The sequence below is a fragment of the Perissodus microlepis genome, chromosome 17, assembly GCF_051167445.1.
Source record: "Perissodus microlepis isolate ML-2025 ecotype Zambia chromosome 17, ASM5116744v1, whole genome shotgun sequence".
Classification (NCBI taxonomy): Eukaryota; Metazoa; Chordata; class Actinopteri; order Cichliformes; family Cichlidae; genus Perissodus; species Perissodus microlepis.
The window spans coordinates 26,795,575-26,819,103 of NC_140477.1; the positions used below are offsets into that span (position 1 = coordinate 26,795,575).

The following is a 23,529-nucleotide window of genomic DNA, read 5'->3' on the forward strand; positions in this document are numbered from 1 at the left end:
CTACACCATTTCAGTCAGATTGAGGTCTGGACTTTGACCGGGCCATCGCAACACCTTGAGTTTTTCCTTTTTCAGTCCTTCTGCTGCTGATTTGCTGCCGTGCATAGGAACCTTGTTCTGTTGTATGACCAGTTGTGACAAAGTTTCAGTTGTCAGAAAAGCAACACCTCACAACTGACTCTAGAATACTTTGGTATACAGATGAGTTTACGGTAATTTTCTTGACGGCAAGGTGCTCTGATCCCGTTACTGCAAAAAAGCCCCACCATTAAGGCTTGACAGTTAGCACGAGGTGTTTGTGCTGCTGTTTGGTGTCACTCTGCGTTATGGTCAGACATTTCTACTTTGGTCTTATTTGTCCAAAGGACATTGTTCCTGAAGTCTTGTGGTTTGTTCAGATACAACTTTGCAAACCTAGGCCATGTTACCGTGTTCTTTTTAGAGAGAAGAGGCAGTCTCCAGGCAACCCTTCCAAACAAACCACGCATGTTTGTACCCTACAATAATATCTCTCTGTATAATTTCAGGGTCTTTACCTTACCGTGTAAAGCACTTTGAGGTGACTGTTGTTGTGATTTGCCGTTATAAATAAAAATGGGAAGGAACTGAATTGTTCTGACTCTTTGTTATTTTACTGTAATGAACTTTAACATAACACACTAAAGGTGGTTTTATGGTGCAGCAGAGTTTGCTGCCCGCTCCACTCGGGGTTTGCCCATCTGCCTGCAGAGAGATTTTGAGATTTAGCTCCTGTGTTTTTTGCTGACTTTGAGTGAAGTTGCTGGGATGTGAACTCCTGCAAAGACTGTAGCATTGTGTTAACACACCTGAATGCTTCAGCAAACTGCCAAGAATTTTATAGCGCTGCTCACACTCGCTGTTGATCAGTCAACCGTGTGTATTGTATTATCAGCACCTGGCTGCTATTTATGATTTTAATTCTTCAGGAAGCAGTAAGGGTACACTTATTTAATGTGTAAAATTCTGAATTTATATTAATAATATAATAATGGATTGCATTATATAGCGCTTTTCAAGACTGTCAGAGCACTTTACAATTCCACTATTCATTCACTCTCACATTCACACACTGGTGGAGGCAAGCTACAGTTGTAGCTGCTCTGGGGCGCACTGACAGAAGCGAGGCTGCCATATCGCACCATCGGGCCCTCTGGCCATCACCACTAGGCGGTAGGTGAAGTGTCTTGCCCAAGAAAACAACGACCGAGACTGTCCGAGCCGGGGCTCGAACTGGCAACCTTCCGATTACAAGACGAACTGCCAACTGTTGAGCCACGATCGCCCCCTAATTTCACTTTGAAAAGAGGAGAAAGAAAGACAAAAGACTTCTCATGCTTGCCTATCTTTATAGATTTGTCTTTATAGATCTGGTCAGTTGTACAGTGATAGTGGAACATGTTAATGTTTGTTTTTTTGTGTAAAGTTTTATTTTGCTGTTTTCATGTTTTCAGCTTTTTCTGTTTTTAGCTCCAGCATTAAGACTCCAGACTTAAGAATATTTTACTTTGGTGCTTCTAAATGTTTCTTTAAGAGATATTGAGACTTTTTCTTGTCCTCTTTGTCAAAACTTACTTCATCAGTTTGACAAAAGTGTAGAATAAACCTTTTCAAAAAGACAAAGGACTTTACAGGTGTTCACATAATATTGAAGATTCTTCACTGCAGCACTCTAAGGCAAGCTTGATTTAACAAGCAACAACAGCTGGGGGTGGGGGGTTAAGTGGTCATAAATGTTGCTGAGCAGGAACCCTGGGAGGACAAACATTCCCCAGTGGGAATATGAGGAGAACCTCTGCACAAACAGATCAGGGGCAGAAGGGTCAGCATTAGGTAACGATGCTGGTGGATCTGGAAACTAGCCTGCGATATTATGACAACATATAGTTGTTCCTAAGAGACAGTGTTTTGTGGAGCATTGTTGTGTGTAGATTCTATTCCACCACAGGTATAGTGTATTCTTAATTTGTCATTTATTACCTTTAAACTGGCTCCAAAAAGTACGCTGGTACAAACATAAAAGCCATTTTAGGCCTGTGTGTGTGTGTGTAATAATATTCTCCTGAGAAAAGCAAAAACTGGCAGCAATAATGTTGCCATTATCACCAAATTGCCAACTAAGATTTAAAATGTGACATATAAAATATAGCAGGCATCATTAGTTAGTGTACATAATCAGATTTTCTATACTCTGTTAGTCTTGCCCAAAATTGCCATGCAGTTCTCACAGCCTGGGCTTCTGTCATAACGTCTTAGTTCATTGTTTCTTACTCTTACTCTTTTTTGTCGTGCCTACTGTGTTCCTTCTATATTTGCCTTACTGAGCTGAGCTGATTTTCAGTGTTTTTATTGTTTTCCCTCATTCTTTTTGATGCCCCTGTTAGAGTCTTATTGAGTTCACCTGTACTTCATGATCCTTCTTTCTCTCCCTGGTGCATTTTTGTTATTATTCTTTTACATTTTATTAGTTATAAGTTGTCCTGGCACACAAATTTTTCACATTTTATCCCTCGTCTGTGTTGTCTGTCCTCTTGCTTGTGTAATGCACTGGTGTAGCCTCTTTTCAGCATCTAAAAGAGTTTAGCACACAGCTGGAATAGACAAATGATGGAGGGAGGAGGACTCTTGCATTTTAGTGCTTTACAATGTAAATAAACACAAATCATCTCTTTATATGTGGACTTCAACCACTTGCCTCAGTGGCACACACAACAGTCTGCCGCTTTTTAAAAAGGCTGCTTTGTAAATAATGAATGAAGCATTTACTAATACGTTAATAATGCTTTATAGTGTGTAGTTATTATAAAGTGTTACCATAACAAGTTATTAAAGTTAAAAAATAATTTTGACAAACTAAGATTGACTTAGAAGCAAGCATATGGACATTGACTGTAGCTCATATTCATAAAGCGATCAATCCTAGAAGTATGTATCCACTTTCTAAATAAGCAGAGCAAAGTAGTCCAGGGCTGCCATCCTGTGGCAACTGGAGCTGTATCCTGTGAAGAGCCAAATTCATTTCAGTGTGTGGTTTTATGTACTGTATGTATGATAGACGGGCAGAGTTGAGGAGGTTCAAGTGAGCAATAAAAAAATTAAATAGACCTGCAGCGCCCTCTAGTGAGCTTGCTGTACTCCACCTGTCAAGGCCTCTTGCATGCCAACCCCAGTCAATGCATGCTACGCTTTCTACGAGGCGCTGTGAACTAGAATAGTGTCTGAGAAGCTGATATTTAATTGTCAGTTGAGTCAGGAGTGAATAGAGAACCTTTTACCTAAGCCGATTAGTGTTGAATAAAACAACACTGAGTGATCCAAATCCAGATCAGTGATTCATCCGATCACAAACCTCAGTGTAATGTGTGAACAATAACAGCGAGGAGTGTAAAATGAGTGCATATTACCTGTTGGTTTCTTCCCTCCAGCTCCACATGTTTGAGCTCCCAGAAACAGCGCATGGTCTCCACCTTCTCCAGGTGTCGGTAGAAGGCCAGGCGGCCCAGGCGGAGGCTGTTGCTGCGGTTGCGGATGGCCTTCAGTCCCTCCATCTTTTCAACAATGGGAGACATGGGTATTGGTGGTGGTACAGCTGATGGAGGAGGTTTTCCATTTTTATTAGCAGAAAGGGACTCGTTACAGGGAGTCTTCTTGTCCGACCTGAAATTATGACAACCAATCATGAACCCACTCGATAAAATCTGCTGTTAAAATCATTAGACTTAGAAATCAACACAAAAAGATTCAGTTCAGTTTATATTTGTATAGCTTTAAATCACAACAGCAGTCATCTTAGGGTTCATTATATTGTAAAGTAAAGACAATAATAACCTGGATCTCATTCCTCACCACCTCCTGAGAGACAAACATCAATGAAAATCAAATTTGAAACCACATACAGGTAAAATTATAGTTCAATTAAATGAAATTGTATTTATATAGGTCCAAACCACAACAACAGTCACCTCAAGCAACCTTATGATGCAAGAATAAGACCACAGAATAAAGCAGAGAAAGCCCCAACACACGACCCCCTTTTGAGCAAGCACTTGGTAACAGTGGGAAGGAAAACCTCCCTTTTAACAGGAAGAAACCTCTGGCAGAACCATGCAAGCAGGGGCGGGGCTTTTGTGACTGGTTTGCTAATGGAGGCTCTGAGAAATGTAAAATATTAAAATGCCTGTTCTCCCTGATGCCCCCTGATATGAGTTACTGGATCCGCAAATCATTCATCAACAGGCAAAGGGTTTTTTTTCCTGAAGGGCAGCTGACAGACAGAAGCACATAAAACACATGCGCAAATGCACAATCACACAACTGAAATCCAGGCTATTTGCACTGCCTTTTAAATACTTTACACACAATACTCTGTCTTTTCCTTTATTAGTATTTTTATGGCTTCAAATTGTTTGAACACTTTTCATCTAAAGTAATGTAGCAGAAAAAAAAATCAATCTGAAGCCTCTGCTTCCACTTTGGACGTTTAGAATATCATGTTAAAATCATCCATCAGGGAATATGATTAAAAAAGAAATTCAGAATTAGAACTGAGCCAAGGTGGACACAAAACGTTACCACTTTTCTAGATAACTGAAAACTTATGATGCAAAGATCATGTAAATATAAACTGACAGACAGCAGTTCTGTTCAGTGATTTGAAAATTGCTTTCCCTGTAGTAATGCCACAAGTAATATCAAAAGGATTGATACCTTAGTATTAGCAATATACTCTTGCTCGCTCTAATCTACACTGTTGAAATAGCTGTACATCCCATACGCTTTGATCCAGGCCTCCAGTGAGAAGCAGTATGTCAGATCCAAATGAGATGACTGATGATGTGGTGGAGAAATCCACTCTGACGCCTGCTAGCGACAGCTGGCTTTCTGCTGTGCTCTACCTGTTGAGCCTCTAGGGGAGTCATGGAAGATCATGTTCCAGCTCTTCTTGACAATTACAGAGGCCAGAGAGTGGCTGCAGTTTCAGCATGGTGCATAAGCCTCTAATGCAACCTGTGCGTAACAGCCAGAGCTGTTCCTCAGCATCAGAGGCTTTCTCGGGGTAGGATTTCAGCTTCAGTGAACCAACAGAGTGGCCATGGATGCACCTGTCACTGCTTCTTATATTGGCCTTTTTTTTTTCTTTTTTTTTTTTTTTACATTTAGTGATTTGTTAATAGTGGGGATATATTTAAACTGTATAATTGTTTTCTTTTATTTCTGTGTTCACCTTTGAATTGGTTTGTGGTAAATTGATCATTTAAACTTAGAGGTAGATGAAAGTGTGAAAATGTTTGAACAAAGTTTGCATATGTAGAATTGCAGGAAAATAACATGTCACTTTTAAAGTGCACTTGTACGTTGTACTCCCTTCTCCAAGAACTTTCAATGAGACACGTCGTAGAACATTTGTGTGAATACTAATTTGCAAACGATCATTAACAGTTAGAGGCAAAATAGATCAACATCGCTATTAAAAAAACCCAAACAACTGCATTGCACTTATTTGACTAAATGACTCTATTTATCTACTCGTGATGAGGATGGCAGTTAGCAGGTGGAACACAAAGCATAACTGCAGTTCATGCAAACAATGGACAACATCCTGTACCTGCAGCCTTTTGCTGAGGCGCTTCTCAAAACCAACATCCTATAAAGTGCAATTATTTACAAGCTATGCCTCTGGCTGCCACAAGGCATATCTGGCTTCATAGTTTTTTGTAGCTCACTCTATTTATAGGCAGCAAAGTATTTGAATTGTCAAAATGTCCCGTGACCTGACATTGTTAGTACTTTACTTATACTCAGTCAAGGAGAAAGAAAGAAAGAAAAGAGTCACATGTGATGAATCAATGAAAACATAATATGTAAATAAAGATGTCTGCAGCTCTTTTTTAAAAATAAGAAGTATTTAAAACATCCTGAAAGGAAGGAAAGGGAGACTTTGTTCCTGCTTAGCTGAATACAGAAAAATTCCTCTTCATAATACTGATTCATGGAACCAGCTTTCACAATGACTTTTTAATCAGGTGTGACCAGACACAGTGCATATGGTAAAAGAAAACATGTCCACCACTTTATTTGTCAGTAAACCATGACTTCCTTTTACAAATTTCATCCTATTTTATCCTTGAGTGATGCTTAAAAACAAGTTTTGTTGGGGAGTCCATGTAGCTAAATCCATAAATATATTAGGTTTTTAGTCCCTATGAGCAGAACATTGTGAAATTTACATATTACTAATTGAATGCAAGCCTAAAAGCTAAGACCTATTTCTGTCACTCACTGTGAGACACACTGCCAACTGCCCTTCCTGTGGCTTCAAATTTATCTTGAAGAGGGCCTGTTTTGACTGTCAGCTGGTGCTGAGACGGCCCACAGCCCTTGCCTGTCCTGTTTGCTGACCCTTCGGTCGTTTATTTTATAGGGCTTTATTTTGGGTTCTCTGTAGTGCAGGGTGAAGGTCAAGGGGCGCGTTATCACCAGATATGGAAAAAACCTCCCTTGGTAAAACCATTAGGAGGCATGAGCTATCAAAAGGCTTGTTGCCAGGTGGACAGGAATTAAAACTGATTAGTTTGCTTTCCATTGTGGTCACTTTGACTCATTCCAGTTGTTGTTTCAGCCGCCCATTACATAAAGGCATTGTGGATGCGGCTGTTTCATGTACCCCCTGGCAGTGAGCATGTCCAAGCACTGCTGTAGTCTGTGTATGTTTGCTTATCTTGGCGGCATTTAGTAATCCCTCTCTATAAAATGGCAGGGGGGTTCCTATCTGTCTTCTCCATCCTAATCCTTCCATGTAACCGACAGGACGGACTGCATGTGTCTCATAACTCTTAAAGTAGCAATGAATCATGAAGACCCTCGGGACTGTTTGAAGCCTCAAGTGTATGTTTAGATGAGCACCAGAAAACTGTTGGCATCTTTCAAAACCCCCTATGATGCCAAGTTGGCCACAAGGGTACAGTAATAACAGGAGACATCAATGTCCAAACCTGCCTTTGAAACCCAAGCTATAGATCTGAAAAATCTATTCAGATTAACTTTCCATAGTGGCTGAAAGAAATTTTAAAAAGTTTTAATATATGTGTGATACCAATACTAGCAGGAGGAGACAGAAATGAGGTGTTTTTCAGCTGAAACTATATCTTTGTGTTAGGGATTGTTGCCAAACTCTGTGTCTATACACAGCTGTAGGTTTATTGTAACAGGTTAATTTTACAAAGTACAAGCTGGAGACACTGAAAAGAATCAAAGTGAGGGACACAATGAAAGACAGTAGCAACAGGTGGCAGTAAAACACTCCTCCCTGTCTTTTATGCCTTCTCAAATGATTGCCACAGCACAAATGCTGCCGGAGTAATAAAGTTTCCCGTCACTGTAAAGCACTAACAGGGCCATTCATAAATAACCTTAGTGGAACAACATACTTTAGGACAGCGGTTCCCAAACTTTTTCTGCTAGGCCCCCCTTTGTTTTACAAGAAAAATGTACAAACACATCCTCCAACCACACACACACCCATATTTTGCTCCATTGCGGTTTATTTCACACCTCAAACATTTAGTAAACAATTAAGCAAATACAAGTAATCTGCAATAAATTACAGGTAGTAAGAAAGTAAACTACTAACTCTTTTATGCTACGTCCGCACCTACACGGGTATTTTTGAAAACGCAGCTGTTTCATCCACACGTAAACGGCGTTTCGAATCACCAAAAACTGAGATTTTTTAAAACTCCTTTTTTGCGTTTACATGTGGACGAGGAATACAGAGTTTGTCACGCAACGTCAAAGGTATGTGCCTTTTTTCACGTCACGCTGTGCGCCACGTTATTGTTTACATGAGAGGAATTGCAGAATGGCAGATAGAGACAAAATACTGTTAATCTGACTATCTGCAGGTTTTACACGCTTACATACACACACGCAGTTACTGTCCCTCCATTTACAAAGGCAGAGGCGTCACGGTGTAATTATTTTACGTGTAGTTTTTTTTTCCTGTGTACTAATATTCAACATTGCTATCAATACATTTTTCAAAAAATGCCTCTGTGTGCAAAATGGGTTCAAAAACATAAATAACGGTGGGATACTGTTTGTCCGTGATTTGAACTAAGGAAACAAATCGTGGCAGGATCAGCCTGATATTATTTGTATCCCGCTGTAACTTTACTGTATAAAGAGCTAACATCTCCAAAATGTCAGGAGTATTTAGTCATTACAAGTGTTTGTGAACTAAAAATCAAGAATGTGGGATACTGTTTGTCCATGATTTGGAGAGCCCAGCGCTGCTCCCAACAAAGGGAAAACCAATTCTGCAGGGGAGACCTACCTCGGCACTTGTGCAGGTGAAACCAAAGGGAAGATATGCTTCACCATATTTTCTAGTCTTTGGCTTAGAATGAAGTTGGTTTGGAAACATATTCAGTGATGCTTCATCTCCTGCTTTGCATTTGTGTGGGCGCCCCGTGCTAGCAGTGTCCAAGCGGGTTTTTTTTTCCCTTTTCATACCGCGCCCCCCCTGCAATGGCTCTGTGCCCCCCCCCTCCCCCCTAGGGGGCGGGCCCCACAATTTGGTAAGCTCTGCTTTAGGATATCTATATATAGCCACTTTTACAATCAGGTAAAATGTGTTTAGCAGTGAAGTGTAGATCTGACATGGACGCCTTTAAAAAACATGGATGCCTTTCTTTTTATAGTGTCCGATACAAACATAGGTTTGGGCTCCTTTCAGCTCAAAGACTGGAGCACAGGAAGGAGAATTAATCAACTTTTTCCAAATAGAGCACCGTGTACAGATTTGAGTCACAGTGAACAAATTCTGCACAATCAGTGTTTCTTGTGGCAAATTTTCAAATGCAGATCTAGAAATTATCTGCTGCTAGGTACACACACTTTGTAGTCACACTTAACTAAGATAACATTAAGTGGGGTGAGGAGACACAAAGTCGGCTGCACTTCTGTTTGCTTGCATTGTGTCCACATGTGGATGCATTTGTGTATGCAGGAAGTACCCATGCAGCCATGTGGAGGTAACCTAAGGCCTAGCTCTCTTGGGCTGTGTTTTTATCATGTAGGCATGACACAGAAACACCAATAGGGCAAATGAGAGACCTGTTTTAAGTGTTAGGCCTTGTGCCAGTCGGCTCAAATGGGGGTGGGGTGGTGGCTTGGAATGGACAGTCTTCAATCCCAGGTTGCTATCTTTCTCTCTGGGGCCTCTGCTGTCCTGGTTTAGTAGCTGCATGGAAACAGCCATCAAAGCCTATAAACCACAGGAATGTGGGGGAGGTGTCTGTGTGTCTATATGGAGAATAGAATATTAGGGAATATTGTCATCCATAATCAACCATATTTGTGCCTTCTCTCACACCAAATGAATGAATAAAAACAGGCTATAATATGTATATATAATATATATTTTTTTAAAAAAAAACATACAGTATTTAAAAAAGCATAGCTTTTTAAATTTCCTCAGTTAAAGGACGTGCTACTCAACACCAGTGCTGATCACTAATAAAATGAAACAGCAATGCTGAACCTGAATCCCAGTCCACACTGCTTAATTAGAGGGGGCACTCAAGGGGCAGCGGTCATTACAAATGAACAGGCATCAAATTAAAAGAGTTGACCGCCCGACACTGTAATATCAAGTGATCAGCAGGTTTATTTTTCTCCATCTAAACTCGACATTCTCTCCTTTTTAGCTTGCCAGCACGCTTTCATCACAGTTAAAGCCAAGGTGTGATCTGCCATCGGACTGTGGAGGTTCTCTGAGGTTGAAGCCAATTTGTTACTGAGCCCAGGCAACCCCGACATTCCATTGCAAGTGCCATATACAATATGCATACATGTGTATTTAAATGCGTTTTAGGTGCATGGAGTTCATATGAGCACTGCCTTCTCAAAAAATGCACAAACTATTTGCGGCCGTTGCATTAGACTTTGTGCAATCAAACAGCAGTTTCTCATATATACATGCCTAGTATGTATGCAGACTCTAATCTGATACCCATTAGGCGTATTCAGTGCCCACAGCCCCTCCAATACTTCGTGCTGACAACTACTCAGCAACCCAGGCAGTAACAGAGTGTAACCGTAGAACTTCCACACAGTGCACTTTCCAGTTTCGCCAAGAACAAAGCAGTGCTCTCCTTTTAGTCCACATCAAGAACACCTGCTTTCTGCTTTGAAACAAAGTTAAGTAGACTTCATTAATCAAATGTTCCCAATTTACTGCATTGTTACACATAAATACAGTCATGGGAACCCTTTAACTGTGTAAGAAAGAGATTTGGGATAAAGACTTGTTATACTTTACATTTAAAATATATGTTTTGTTTTGTATTTTTTCAAATAGTTTTTAAGCCAAAGCTTCCCAGAGAGTAAATCTGTCTCACATGCATACAGCATATGGGTAACTGGACAAGCGGCATCTTGCACTTGGTGCAAACGATCCCACAGGAGAAGAGGTGTTAGAATTCAAAACACGGTCATCATGCAAGTTTAATGTTGCTTTGCATTTCTTGTCATTAACAAAAATAGTCACTATCAAAAATGTTTCTTTTACTATTTAAGTCAGGGATTAGAATATGACAGCGGTGAAGGATTTTCCACCTTTCTCCACGGAAAATCCTGCAGTGGTAAGGAAACAACACTCACCCTGGGTGCACATTTGCAATCACCAAAATCTTCTTTTCCTTTCCTCCCATGTCTTTCATGGGTGTGATGGAGTCCGTGTCTCCAGGTTGCCTCTCTTCCTCCACTGGTTTTTGTTTTCTTCACCAGATACTGGATGTGTTGCTTTTATTTTTTTACTTCTCTACATACACGGAGCAGCTAGGACGGAGTGACCAAATGTGACTGACAGACTGACAGATGAGGACAGATAACTCAATGGGAAGCTCTGGCTGCTTGTGGCTATCTGCGCCGGGAGCCACAGCCGCCCCGGGATAAGCACCAGAGGAGGGCGGGTGAGGGAAAAAGAGGGTGTGAGGGAGGAGGGTGGGGGGGTGTCTGCTCTGGGACTCAGGGACCACAAGCAGTGAGAGAGTGGAGGAAGTGTTCCAGGGAATGTGGCTTATTATAATGGAATGAGCGGAATGCCAGAGTGCCATGTGTGTCTGCAAGAGGAGGGATGATAGACTGAGAGAGACAGAGTGGGGGGAAGCAAGAGGTCAAAAGAGGGAGGGAGCAAGGATACAGACTGAGGTTTTAAAAATGTCTACCTGGTTTATTGTTTACTTTTATGTTTAGAGCAACATTACTATTTGATAGGAGTCACAAGTCTTTCCTCTGATCAATTGACTCTCGTTTTAACTCTGTTTTGGTCTCTACCACCTATTTGATTGTTTTCTTTGTGTTGATGATGTCCTTTTTATCGGATGACGGATATGACATCATCAACAAAACAGTAAAATGTCAAAGAGATGGAACATTCTAACAAATAAAATCCCTCTAGAGCTGGGGGTTATATTGTGTATCTGTCTAACTGGCATGGAAGGTCAAGCATTGTGAGTTAGGTTGTGTTAAATTCTATGAAACATAAGACAGACTTGTTTGAGTAAAAGAATCCAAAACCAAAATTCATTAAGAGTAATATAGGACAATAGAGAGGGGAGATATATGGGGAGTAATGAAACATAATAAGCACTTGTGCCCTTTGATTTCCATCTGTTAAACCCATCTACTGGTGCCTGAGACACAACATGAAAGTGATCCACTTTCCCCAAGTCCCAAGCAGTCGCACAACCAGACTGTTGACATTTGATCATTGCTGTCTTTATTTACATATCTAATGAGTTGGGATTTGGCATCTATGGGTGGGCAAGGGCCAAAATGAAAAACAAACAAATCTAACATAACCGAGAAAACCTCGCATGCCTAAACCTACTGGCAGACATACTTGTTACAAGAGACGCTGGTTGGGAGAGGAAGGAGACAAGTGATTCCCCTTCTGCCGTGGCCCTGCCGTTAGGCGCCTTATGTTGTGGACTATCAGAAGCCGGTTGAAGAAGCTGCCACCTGTTCCACCAGTCATCACCTCACCCCTGTTCCCTCTGATTAACACACGCATGCATTCACACCTGCACTTCCTGCAGTTTCCACATTATACAGATTTTCGCATGACTGAGAAAACAACTTTGTACTGGACTTTTATCCATTTCAGCTGAAGTCACCAGTGCTGAAGCTGCTGAAGGGGAAGGGTGTAAATAAAGCCAAACGCTTTGGGGCAAGAGTTCTTGCCTTTCTCCAGCAGAAACAGGAACTTCCTGACAGTATCAGGATCAACTTATACTGCTGTCAGATGGCTGGGTTAGATTCATCTCCATCACTTGAACTGTTTACCATTCCACATTGCTCCCACATGTCTTCATTCTTTTCTTCTACTTGTTTGTCAGCAGCATATATAACTGATGAACATTTGAATTATGAGCCACCTTTAATAAACACACTGTACAAAAGAAGGCTTTTAAAATGTTATTTCTGAGACATTCCTAAAATAATTGCATAGAAATCATATTTGTCAGTGTAGTCATTAAAGGTGGTGATCAGCACCTGTTTTTGGACTGAGATAATAATAGTTTACTTGACTCAGGAGCAGTTGCAGAGATAAACTGAAGTAAAAACATCTCTGTATTGATTGGCAGAGTCTCCAAGAACCACTCCTTCTATTTAATTAGGGCCCGCAACTTTTCTTGCATTCCCATCAATGGGAAAACATTTCACATCTGACATTTGCATCTTCTCTTTCAGGTCATCCAGTGGGACACCAAGACATTCCCAAGCCAGCTAAGACATAGGCCATGTCTACAGTAGCCCGGATAAATTTGAAAACGGCGTAAACGTCTGAAAATGCTCCGCGTCCACACTATCATTTTCAGTCGTTTTCACAGAGTTGTTCATTCACATTGAAACGGCCAAAAACGCTTACGTTCCAGTACTGCGTATGCGTGAAATGCAAGACGATTCGACCTGCCTCATTTCTGTCTGCCATTTATTTACTTTCCAGCTTTTTGAAACATTGCGGCAAAATGTTGAGGAGAAGCACCGAGTTTTTAAAATGGACTAACAATGAGGCGGAGTTGTTGCTGCGAGTAACACAAAAGTACAAAGTTGCAAAAGCGAGTGAGAATTAAAGAATTTGAAGAAAAGCTATCTGGAGCATGTACTGACTGATATTAATCTTTAATAGGGCTGTCACAATTGAGAGCAAACAAAACAACTGCTGTGTAATGCCCTCCTATCTTAGTTTAATTGGTCACATGACTGCATCACATGACTAAAATGTGTCATCGTTTTCGAAAAGGTTCCGTTTTTGCTGTCCACACTGTGACGCGAAAACGGCGTTCTCAAATGTATCCGCTTTGAAAAGTGTTTTAAAACGCTCCGTTTTCCTTGACCTAAAACCGTCTCAGTGTGGACGGAAGGCCAAAACGGAGAGAAAAAGATGTGTTTCACCGAGGCCTCCTCTTGGTGATGTTCAAAACACCTCACCTAAGAGGTGTCAAGGAGGTATCCTAGGCTACGTCCACACTAATGCGTTTTCGTTTGAAAACACATCGTTTTTCTCTCCGTTTTGGCCTCCCGTTCACACTGAGACGGCGTTTTCCCCAAGGAAAAACGCAGCGTTTTGAAAACGTTCTCGAAAACGCATACATTTCAAAATGGAGCTGTACCGTCGCAGTGTGGACACTCGAAAACGCAGACTTTCAAAAACGATGACGCATGTTGGTCATATGATGCAGCAGTTATTTTGTTTGCTCACAATTTTGGTAGTCGAGTCGTCTTGAGTTTCACGCATGCGCAGAACTGCAACGTCAGTGTTTTTGGCCGTTTTAGTGTGGACGCGCAACACTAGTGTGAACGCGGAGCATTTTCAGACGAAAACGCCTTTTTCAAATCTATCCGGGCTAGTTTCGAAGTAGCCCTAGTCAGATGCCCAAACCCAAACGCCTCACTTGACTCCATTTAATGTGGAGGAGCAACGGCTCTAATCCGAGCCCCTTTCAAAAGACCGAGCACCCTACCCTATAGCTTGTGACCATGGGTTTGAGGGCCAGTTGTGGTCTTCACTTTTATGCTTAGCTCTCTCTTCACCACAACAGGTCGTTACAGTCTGTTTCACTCCTTCCTCAGTCCTGAACAAGACCCTCGGATACTTGAACTCCTCCACTTTGGGCAACAGCTCATCCCAGCTTAGGGTTTTCATCTCACCATTTTCTGGCTGGGAACCATGGTCTTGGACTTGGAGGTGATGATTCTCATTTCTGCCTCTTCACACTCATCCAAAAACTGCTCCAATGCAAGCTTGAGGTCATCACCTGATGCACCCAACAGAACTACATTATCTACACACCACATGTTCAAACATGGTGTTTGCTATGGACAAACTTTGGTTAGCATGAGTCCAATTTACAGAACACCCCTCTGTTTCAGATTGGGTAGGCCATCTCTCCCAATCACACCCTTTCAGTTCACATTGTTGTTGCCCATGTGAGCAATGAAGTCCCCCAGCAGAATGATGGAGTCCCCAGATGGAGCACTCTACAGCACCCCACCCAGTGACTCCAAGGCCTAAAACCAGCCCAAGAACCAGAGCAGTGCACAAAGTTAGGACTGAGTTCCACTTTAGAAATCAAACCTTGGGCTTATAGTAGGTTGGCTCGGCATTTTTTTAACCAACATTACTTAGTTATGGCTGGCAGCTTATTTCTTTTAGAAATCTGAAATAATTGATTAGTAACATATAACTTTAATTAAGTTAACATGCAGTCAGATGGATAAATAAGGATAAATAAGAGGATAGTCAACTAGTAAATTTAGCTCAGTGATAAATGCGGCCTGCTTAGCACATTGCTCAGATGGTGACGTACATGCTTATCTTGTCAAGAGACCAAGACAACAGCAGCTGAATTGAAGTTGTGCTTGCTGGCAAACTCTCTCAGTTCCAGTCAGTGATTCAAAAGTGTTAACAGGGGGACTAACTAGCAAACACGATTATTGCTAAAAGGCTTAACTGAGAAACTGAGAAGATACAGAAAGTTCTGAATTTTACAAGCCTTACAGATTTTCTAATGCCTAATAATATTTATAGTGTACTTTCCTGATGCATCCATTACATTTAACTATGTTCTTTTCAATATTGGTTCATTTTTGTACCAAGCTTCAGGCGGCTGCAAATATTATTTGACAAGCTGGTCTCGTAGCAAAATAGATTACTGAAAAGTAATCTATTTATTTTTGCCGAATGACACTGAATCTACAATATACTTCAACGGAAGAACATTTTGTTTCTGAAGGACATGTTGATATGCCCACACTTCAACTGGGATTCATCACCATTGCAAGAAAAAAATTACAAGAATACCAGACATTTGAAACAGTTACAACCAAAACAGTTATCTTTTTTTAACCTGGTTGTTTTTCATGCTTAAACCCAACCAAGTAATTTTGAATGATTTAAAACGTTCCAATTTTAACCTTAGCGACAGCTCCCTTTGATACCTTTCATCTAAAGTTTGTGACCAACAATGTAAAGAAGTCTGAGTGAGCTGTAAATAACATGTTTGTTTGTATGCATTATATTACACTTTTTTTCACATAATCTTAAGCACAAAGCCGAAAGATTTATTTAGTTGATTCAGATTTAGATTTAGTTGCTTCATTTAAAGGAGTTGTTGGACACATGGACACATATGAATAATTAATAGTTAAAGGACACTTTGTTTGCCTAAAATACAAACTCAGTTTTATTAAAAATTGTACGATCTCATTTTAAGGAAAAAAAGAAACACACCTACCACACACAAAAACAACTTTTGTAAGCAGCCATTTCAGCTTCTTAATGTGCTTCAGCACATCTGAAATGTGCACCAGGCTTACACTGGATTGTCTCATTGTCATCTGTTCTGCTGATTATCATCGTCTATTGTTCTCTTGACCTCCTAATCAGTGGGCTCAAACTCTAAACATGACATTTAGACTTCCAGCTCTGAGTCCTTCCTCATGTCCTCCTTTCCCTCCACCTTCTTCCTCTGTGATAAGTGGGCACAGTGGTGCTTGTTGCTGTAGGGTTTAGTAGTACTTTTCATCTGTCCAACAGTGTCACTCAGGGCCAAATGTTTGCATTCCACTTATGATATATATAGCACACACTCAATTAAATTATCTTGGGACAATAGTAGTGTATGCCACAGGAAATAGGACAGAGTATTGCCACACTCTTTGTACATCATAATAATCCAGTACAAGAACGGTTGTGAACCTGTCTTGTACTGGAAAATGTCAACAAGACAAGTTAAATCTAATTTAAAGATGCTTTTTACAAAGGACAAACAGTCAGCTGCTAGCTATCGTCTCTGCTCCTGCATTCTTTTTTAAAAGGCCTTTCAAGAGCCAACATGTTAGCTTTCACAGCATAGCCACAAAACACCTGTTTTTCATTTGTACATACAGTAAAGCCGTTCCATGAAAAACTCTTGCCAGTTTTCCTTCAATTTAAATTTTCAGTTGACATGACAGATAGTGATTTTATAAATAAACAGTAAATGTGTCAACAACAGGAATGGGATTGATTGTGTTAAGATACTGTTTGTTTTTCTGTTCCGTCAGTTCTGTACGGATTTTCATAAATGTAATTCATACCTTTCCATAACACATATTTTGAAAAATTAAATATTCACATGAATGAATCATACTTGTTATTTATCTCTTGTGACATGAAGTTTGTGCTTCATATATAACAAGGACATTGGAATGTCATTCAGATTGGAGAAGTGTATGGTATGGTATGGTATGGTATGGTATGGTATGGTATGGTATGGTATGGTATGGTATGGTATGGGAACCATAACTGGGAATCCCACAGGCAAATGGGAACCACAAAGGAAAGTCCTGAGGAGTCAGCTGAATGGTAAGAACAAGATCTGGGCAATCAACACCTACGCCCTGCTGTGATCAGGTACCCTGCTGGGATAATAAGCTGGCCAAAGGAAGAGATCGAAGCCACTGACATCAAGACAAGGACGCTCCTGGAGGGTTTCACCCTCAGATTGTACACTAAGCGAAAGGACCAAGGACTAGTGAGTGTCAGTACCACAATCCAGGATGAGACCATGAACATCCACAAGTACATCAGAAAGATTGCGATGACTGACAACGTGAATGCCTCAGGCAGCAGAAACCCAAGCAAGAGGAGGAACCATCATGGAAGGACAAGCCCCTGCACGGTGTGTAGAGGATAGAGGAAGGTCCACAAAGCTGGTCTGAAAGACAGGACAGTGGCACAGAGGCACTAATCATGGCAGCACAGGAACAAGCTCTGAGCACAAGAGCCATAGAGCCTGGGGTCTATCACACCACGCAAGACCCCATGTGCAGGCTTTGTAAATAAGCCCCCGAGACAATCCAGCACATAACAGTAGGGTGCAAGATGCTAGCTGGCAGGGCATACATGGAACACCATTACCAAGTTGCCGGGATAGTACATAGGAACATCTGTGCCGAGTATGGCCTGGAAGTCCCGAGGTCAAAATGGGAGACGCCCCCAAGGGTGGTGGAGAATGGCTGAGCTAAGATACAGATACAGATGGCTAACCAACTGAACATAGTAGCGGTAGACAAGTAAAGGAAGATGGCTGTAGTGATAAACGTAGCGATACTGAATGACAGCAACGTCAGGAAGAAGGAACATGAGAAGCTGAAGAAGTACCAAGGGCTCAGAGAAGAGCTCAAGATGATGTGGAGGAGGAAGGTAACAGTGGTCCCAGTATTAATCAGAGCGCTCGGTGCAGTGGCCCCCAAGCTGGGTGAGTTGCTCCAGCAGATCCCAGGAACAACATCTGAGATCTCTGTCCAAAAGAGTACAGTCCTAGGAACAGCTAAGATACTGCAAGACCCTTGAAAGCCCTTTAGTACCAATTTAAGCATTGCTGACAATATCCATCCTTTTATTATGACAGACATCTTTTGATGGCTGCTTCCAGCAGGAAAACTCACAATGTCACAAAGTTTAAATCATCTCAAGCTGCTTTCTAAAAATCTGAAAAATTTCACTGTACTGAAATGGCTTCCACAGTCACCAAATCACAATCCAACAAATTACCTTTGGGATGTGGAGGACGTGCAGCAACTGTATGATGCTATCATGTCAGTGTGGACCAAAATCTCTGATGAATGTTTCCAGCTTTTTAAATCTATGCCACGAAAAATCAAAACACAAGGAGATCCTACCCGGTACTAGCAATGACAGGAGTTTATTAAAAGCCCTAAAAAGAACAGTTAATAAAATTTTACAATTACACATAGCATAGTACAGTTTTTGAGACACATCATGTTTTCGACAAGGGCACTGACATCACAGAAAGTGCAAATCTTTCAGCCACTGACTGCACGTGAGCTGCAAAATACACAACGCATACTTTAAAGGCTGATGGTTGACACACAGAACACTTGACATAGATTTCCAGGGGCCTTGCTTAATCTTACGTGGAATCTCAATCAGAAGTGTGGATTCCTTAGTGATCCCTGAGAAGGTCACAGTTGTGTGGGCACACAATGAGCCTGGCATAGCAGCTGACCACAGTGGTCGGCTGCAGAGGTTGCTTCCCCTGAATGACAGAATTAAGGGCACATGGGTTGGCTTTGCTCTGAAATGCATTTGAGGAGGATGGGGTCGGTCAGTGGAGTACATGGCATGATCTCATATCTACAAATTTGCAGCATGTTTTTTGATCCTGCTGCCTAGTTGCCATTTTTAAATGGAAAATAAATAGGCATAAACACAGACATGAGGCTGTCTGCGCAGGGATTTTTTAATGTTATGTTAAGACCCTCAATGCATGTTCCACAAATATTACAGCTGTTGACATCAATTCCTAATGGAACAAGCTGTCAGTATTATGGACTGGCAACATAAAAAGGAAAAAAATAAGAGTATATAAAACAAACAGGTACAAATTCTATGGGGAAAAAACATTTTCAGTGAAGCTAAATAGCTTGGAAACTCAGGGTAACACAGAAAGAGACGGGACACAGTGTTCATTCTCTGTTGGTAGTTTCATACATGGCAGCTGCAGAATCTGTATCAAATATGTAACACCTTATTTAATTGCATCTAGGGAACATTAATGCTAGGGTTATAAGGTCAGTATTGTAAACATGCAGCTATCTGGGGTATCGGTGATCTCTCATTTGCCAGGGTGTGTTCAGGCTGATATACACACACTCGCACAAACTTCACTGACAACTTAAACCCACTAACCTGCCATGCATGAACTTGTACCCTGAGTCATTAACGGACCAGTCTAGTGGTGGGTGATCAAGCAACAGAGAATTAGCACCCAGTTCTGCATCTCCACTGGGCATTTTATCTCCTTTTGGCACTTGTGTTTGGATTTTCAGAAGCTACACTTTAAAAGTGTCTTTATGTTAAAAAGAATCAAACATCAAACATATCATAGATATGCCAACTTGGGGGGTAAAGTCATACCAGTTTGTATAAACTGTAAAACTCGAGTGTTGTGTATTTTACAACACTCATGAACTATACAGAATGTATTGAAGTAACTTATTTAATTTTAAGTGAAATGCAGTGTTTTTCTAACTAAGAGCAGTGAATAGCTTTAGCTATTAACAGGATATCTAGCTATTAACCTTGTTAATAGCTTAGGAACACTGTTTTTTTGGGGTTTTTTTAAATCAGCATAGCTGTGAGTCTGTTGGCCTGTTAATAACTAAACACTAAAAAATCACATCAAACATTCACAAGAATCAAAGGACATTTCTGTGTGCCGAAAGACAAGGACAACAAAACGTAGCAGTTGACAAATAGAAAAGTCACATATAATCTTCAGTTCTATATGCCAACTAAATTAGAACCAAGAGTATGATGAATATTCAAACCAATGTTAAATGAATGCTACTGTTCTGTGCTTTGAGGATGGACCCGTTGGCAGTGGGCGTTTCCCTTAGCTTAACAGTGATTCTGGAGGATGGAGGAAATACACATGGTTATGACTAGGGTTAGGGTAAAAGAAAAGCACACATTAACATGATAACGCATTTCATGATCAGCATGTTCCATTTCTACTTCTTTGATTTCACCTCACAAAGCATGGCCAGAGTCAAACCTGTAGCTGACTAAGAACTCCAAACTCCAAAGAGAATCGTTCAGCATTTAACTTGTTATATGGTTATATTTATATACATGTATATACAATAGTTCCATAACTTCACGTAGTTGTAGTTGTAGCTGAAAGTCCTTGGCTGACATCAGACATTGCTGTGGAACATCATCATTATATCTTTTTATATTCTACAATGGGGTTTTTCCTGCTGTGGTCTAGTAGGCTGGCTTAGGGGACACTAGCCTCAATTTGTGTTGTAATATGTGCCCCAGGAGAACCTGATCATTTAAGCCATACTGTCTGAGAGTTTAGAACTGTTTAACTGTGCTTCTGGGATATTAGTGTGCCCTAAATGTGCAGGCTGAAGGACAAAGGTAGTGAGTAAGTTAAACACCCCTCACATACACACACTCCTTCCCCTGCCTTTGCCTCCTGCTGCTGGTGGAAAGCTGGTCTGCTTTCATCTCACTCTCGTAAATAAGTCAAAATAACAATGATGAGATTTATGAAAGGTCAGGCACTCTTCCAACATGGCCCCCCTGTTGCTGACAAGTGCAACATATTGAAGAGAGAAGTGTAACACCATCAAATACTGGGTCAGGGAAAGGCACAGAACATACAGTTCAAAATACCAAAGGAACTATACGACTGTCTCCAATGAAAATCAGCTTTTTAATCTTGTGTACATACCCATATGCTAAATGAACTGTCTATTACATAGAGCCTCATTCACACAAGCACTTTATCTATCTAAAATTCACACCCGACGAAAGGATCGGAGAGCAACTTGGGGTTCAGTATCTTAAAGCCGCCCACTCTCTCTCTTTTTTCATGCTAGAAGAATATCATGAAAATAACAAGCTACCAGTATCAAATTCAGGCATTTTAATTTGGAATTGACTCAGTGGACTCAGAAAACTGGGGTTATGTAGCAAACCTGAGGAACCAATCCTGTCACTTTGGTGTGGCTAACCTGTCAGAACTTCCAATCAGGTAAAAACGTTTCTGTAACACTAGAAAGACATTCACATAGATGTTGCAGTACAGACTACAGCAGTTTTACAGTGTTTGAGCATAGTCGGCAGCAGATAAAGGAGGAGACTGAAATAGAAATCAGTGTCTATGTTTCTAGATCCACCCAGAGGGAGTAAATATGTAGAGTTATATCTCAGCCACTTTGAGCCTTGAAAGGATTTTAAGACTGTATGACAAAGGCACAAAATTAAGATTATTCATTTATAGCTGGATAATATAGTTTGTTATCAATACACAAATAAACTGTGTATCTTATTATTATTAAAAGTTTAGTTTCACCCTAGTACATTTATCATTATGTCTATGTTGTAACAAAAAATGTTTAGTTAACATTTGCAGACATTTTCCCTGTAACTGTGTCTTTCTAACATTTGTTGAAAATGATCATCACTAAATTGAAATTGAATTTTATATTTTGAAAATGAATTCATTTGCTTTGTAACTGTATTTTATCCTTTAAAAATTTAGCTCTCGAATAATTTCAGATTCACTTCTCACCATTCAGTTTCAGTTCTACAATTCAGTTTTTTTCATTTTCAAACCAATAAATTGAATTTCAAATTAGGCTAATTCATATTCAGTTTGTAAAGGCATTTATTCAAGATACAATTCAGATTCAATCCGAGCAATTCAAATTCGAATTTAACTTATTCAAATTCAGTTTCTGATGGCACAGATTTCTGCCCATATATTTTGTTCATGTGTTAGATGAAATATAATGACATGCTGTCAATGACATGCTGTCATTATATTTTAGTAAAGTTTTCGAGTTGAAGAGAATACATGGATATTTACTGAGTTACAGTGAAAGAAAGTGCCTGTAATGTAAATAGAGTTTTCCATTTTACTATTAATGGAAATGTTCGTTAATGGCACAGAGAACTTACTGTGAGAAAATGGAATTTTCCGTTTTATAGTTAAAGGAAATGTCTGTAAATAGTAAAGAAGGGCATACTGTAAATCTACAGAATTTTCCATTTTACCATGTACAGAAAAGTCCATGAACTTACATGAAAAACAGAAAATGTCATTGTAGAAAATTACAAGGAATTTTTTTGTTGAATATTTTTACAGTGCACTGCCTTTTGATAATGGAGCATGCTGACAGGACACAAAGATTATTCTGCTGTTAACAGAAATGCCAGTGCAGGAAAACAACACTTCAGAGATGGATGTTAGGAGAGGTAGAGTTTTTGTGTTTTCTGAAACAATCTCTGGATACTCTGCCTCTTTGATTTATTGCACAGAATAAATGTTTGTTTTTATCAGTCTTTACATCATACACACAGACTCTAATCAGGTTTCTGCAGTAATGAACATGGAGAAAAAACACAAAACAAAAGTGCCCCCCTCAAAAGCAGTAGTATGTGACTCTGGCTCCCTCTTGTGGTGAATACATGTTTATTCAGACTTAAGTTTCAGGATTTCTGCATCAGATCTTTTTTTTTTTAAATTAACTGACTAAGGCTAGTTATTTTTATTCCACCTCTCATTGTGAAAACAAAAAAACAATACAAAAAGAAAAAATAGAAACAGAGGTGACCTGACAAAAAGAAACTGTAGGCGTCTACGTCACCAAGGTCCTCACCTGGACACTGGCCAGGCTGTATTTCCTGAGGAGGCTGAGGAAATTTGGTATGTCGGCCAAGATCCTCAGCAGGTTCTACAGCTGCACTCTGGAGAGCACCAGGACCCCGCTACCCTCTCTGCAGAGCATCTACCATCGCAGAGTCCAGAGGCTGCCTCCATCCTCAAAGCCCACACACACCCCCAACACAGACTGTTCACACTTCTCCCCTCAGGACGAAGGTTTAGAAGGTGAAATCCAGAACATCTCGACTCATCAACTCCTTCTTGCCCACTGCTATCAGACTCTTGAACAGCTGACCTATTTTAACAGTAATAATAATTTTTGCACATCAGGTCATCTTACATATCAAACCAGCATATTAAGCTCACAGCTCTTTTGCACAAACATCTATCTACTTCAATTTTGTTGTCTCCATTTATTTATTCATACTATTTGTATTTATCTGTTCTAGTTCTATTTGTATATATTAACTGGCATCTGTGTGTGGAAAAAATTTCATTGTACATAGAAATGCTTTTCTTTGTACACATGACAATACACACTTTGAATCCTTGAATCCTTTGAACATAAAATGTAAACATCAGATAAAACATTCATATATTAAAGAGATTAAATAAATCATTTTGTTTAAGTGATTATTAAAGAAACAAATATATATTTTTTCACATTTGGACATCAGATACATCAGACACCCTCAAGCAGGTGACCCAGTTAGGTATCCAGGTAATCTGCTGTCCTCTGCAGATCCACTGCCAC

The 23,529-nt window shown here is 40.3% G+C and overlaps 1 protein-coding gene across 1 annotated transcript; it reads right to left on the bottom strand.

The window, feature by feature from the left end:
- On the bottom strand, positions 1-10,887 carry LOC146369769 (uncharacterized). The gene is made up of 3 exons (XM_084910740.1): positions 10,681-10,887; positions 3,423-3,675; positions 1-117 (listed from the first exon to the last, which is right to left on the bottom strand). Exons 1-3 carry the CDS (start codon positions 10,737-10,739, stop codon positions 1-3), a joined length of 429 nt encoding a protein of 142 aa, XP_084766866.1. The 5' UTR covers positions 10,740-10,887.
- Positions 10,888-23,529: the final 12,642 nt, after the last annotated feature.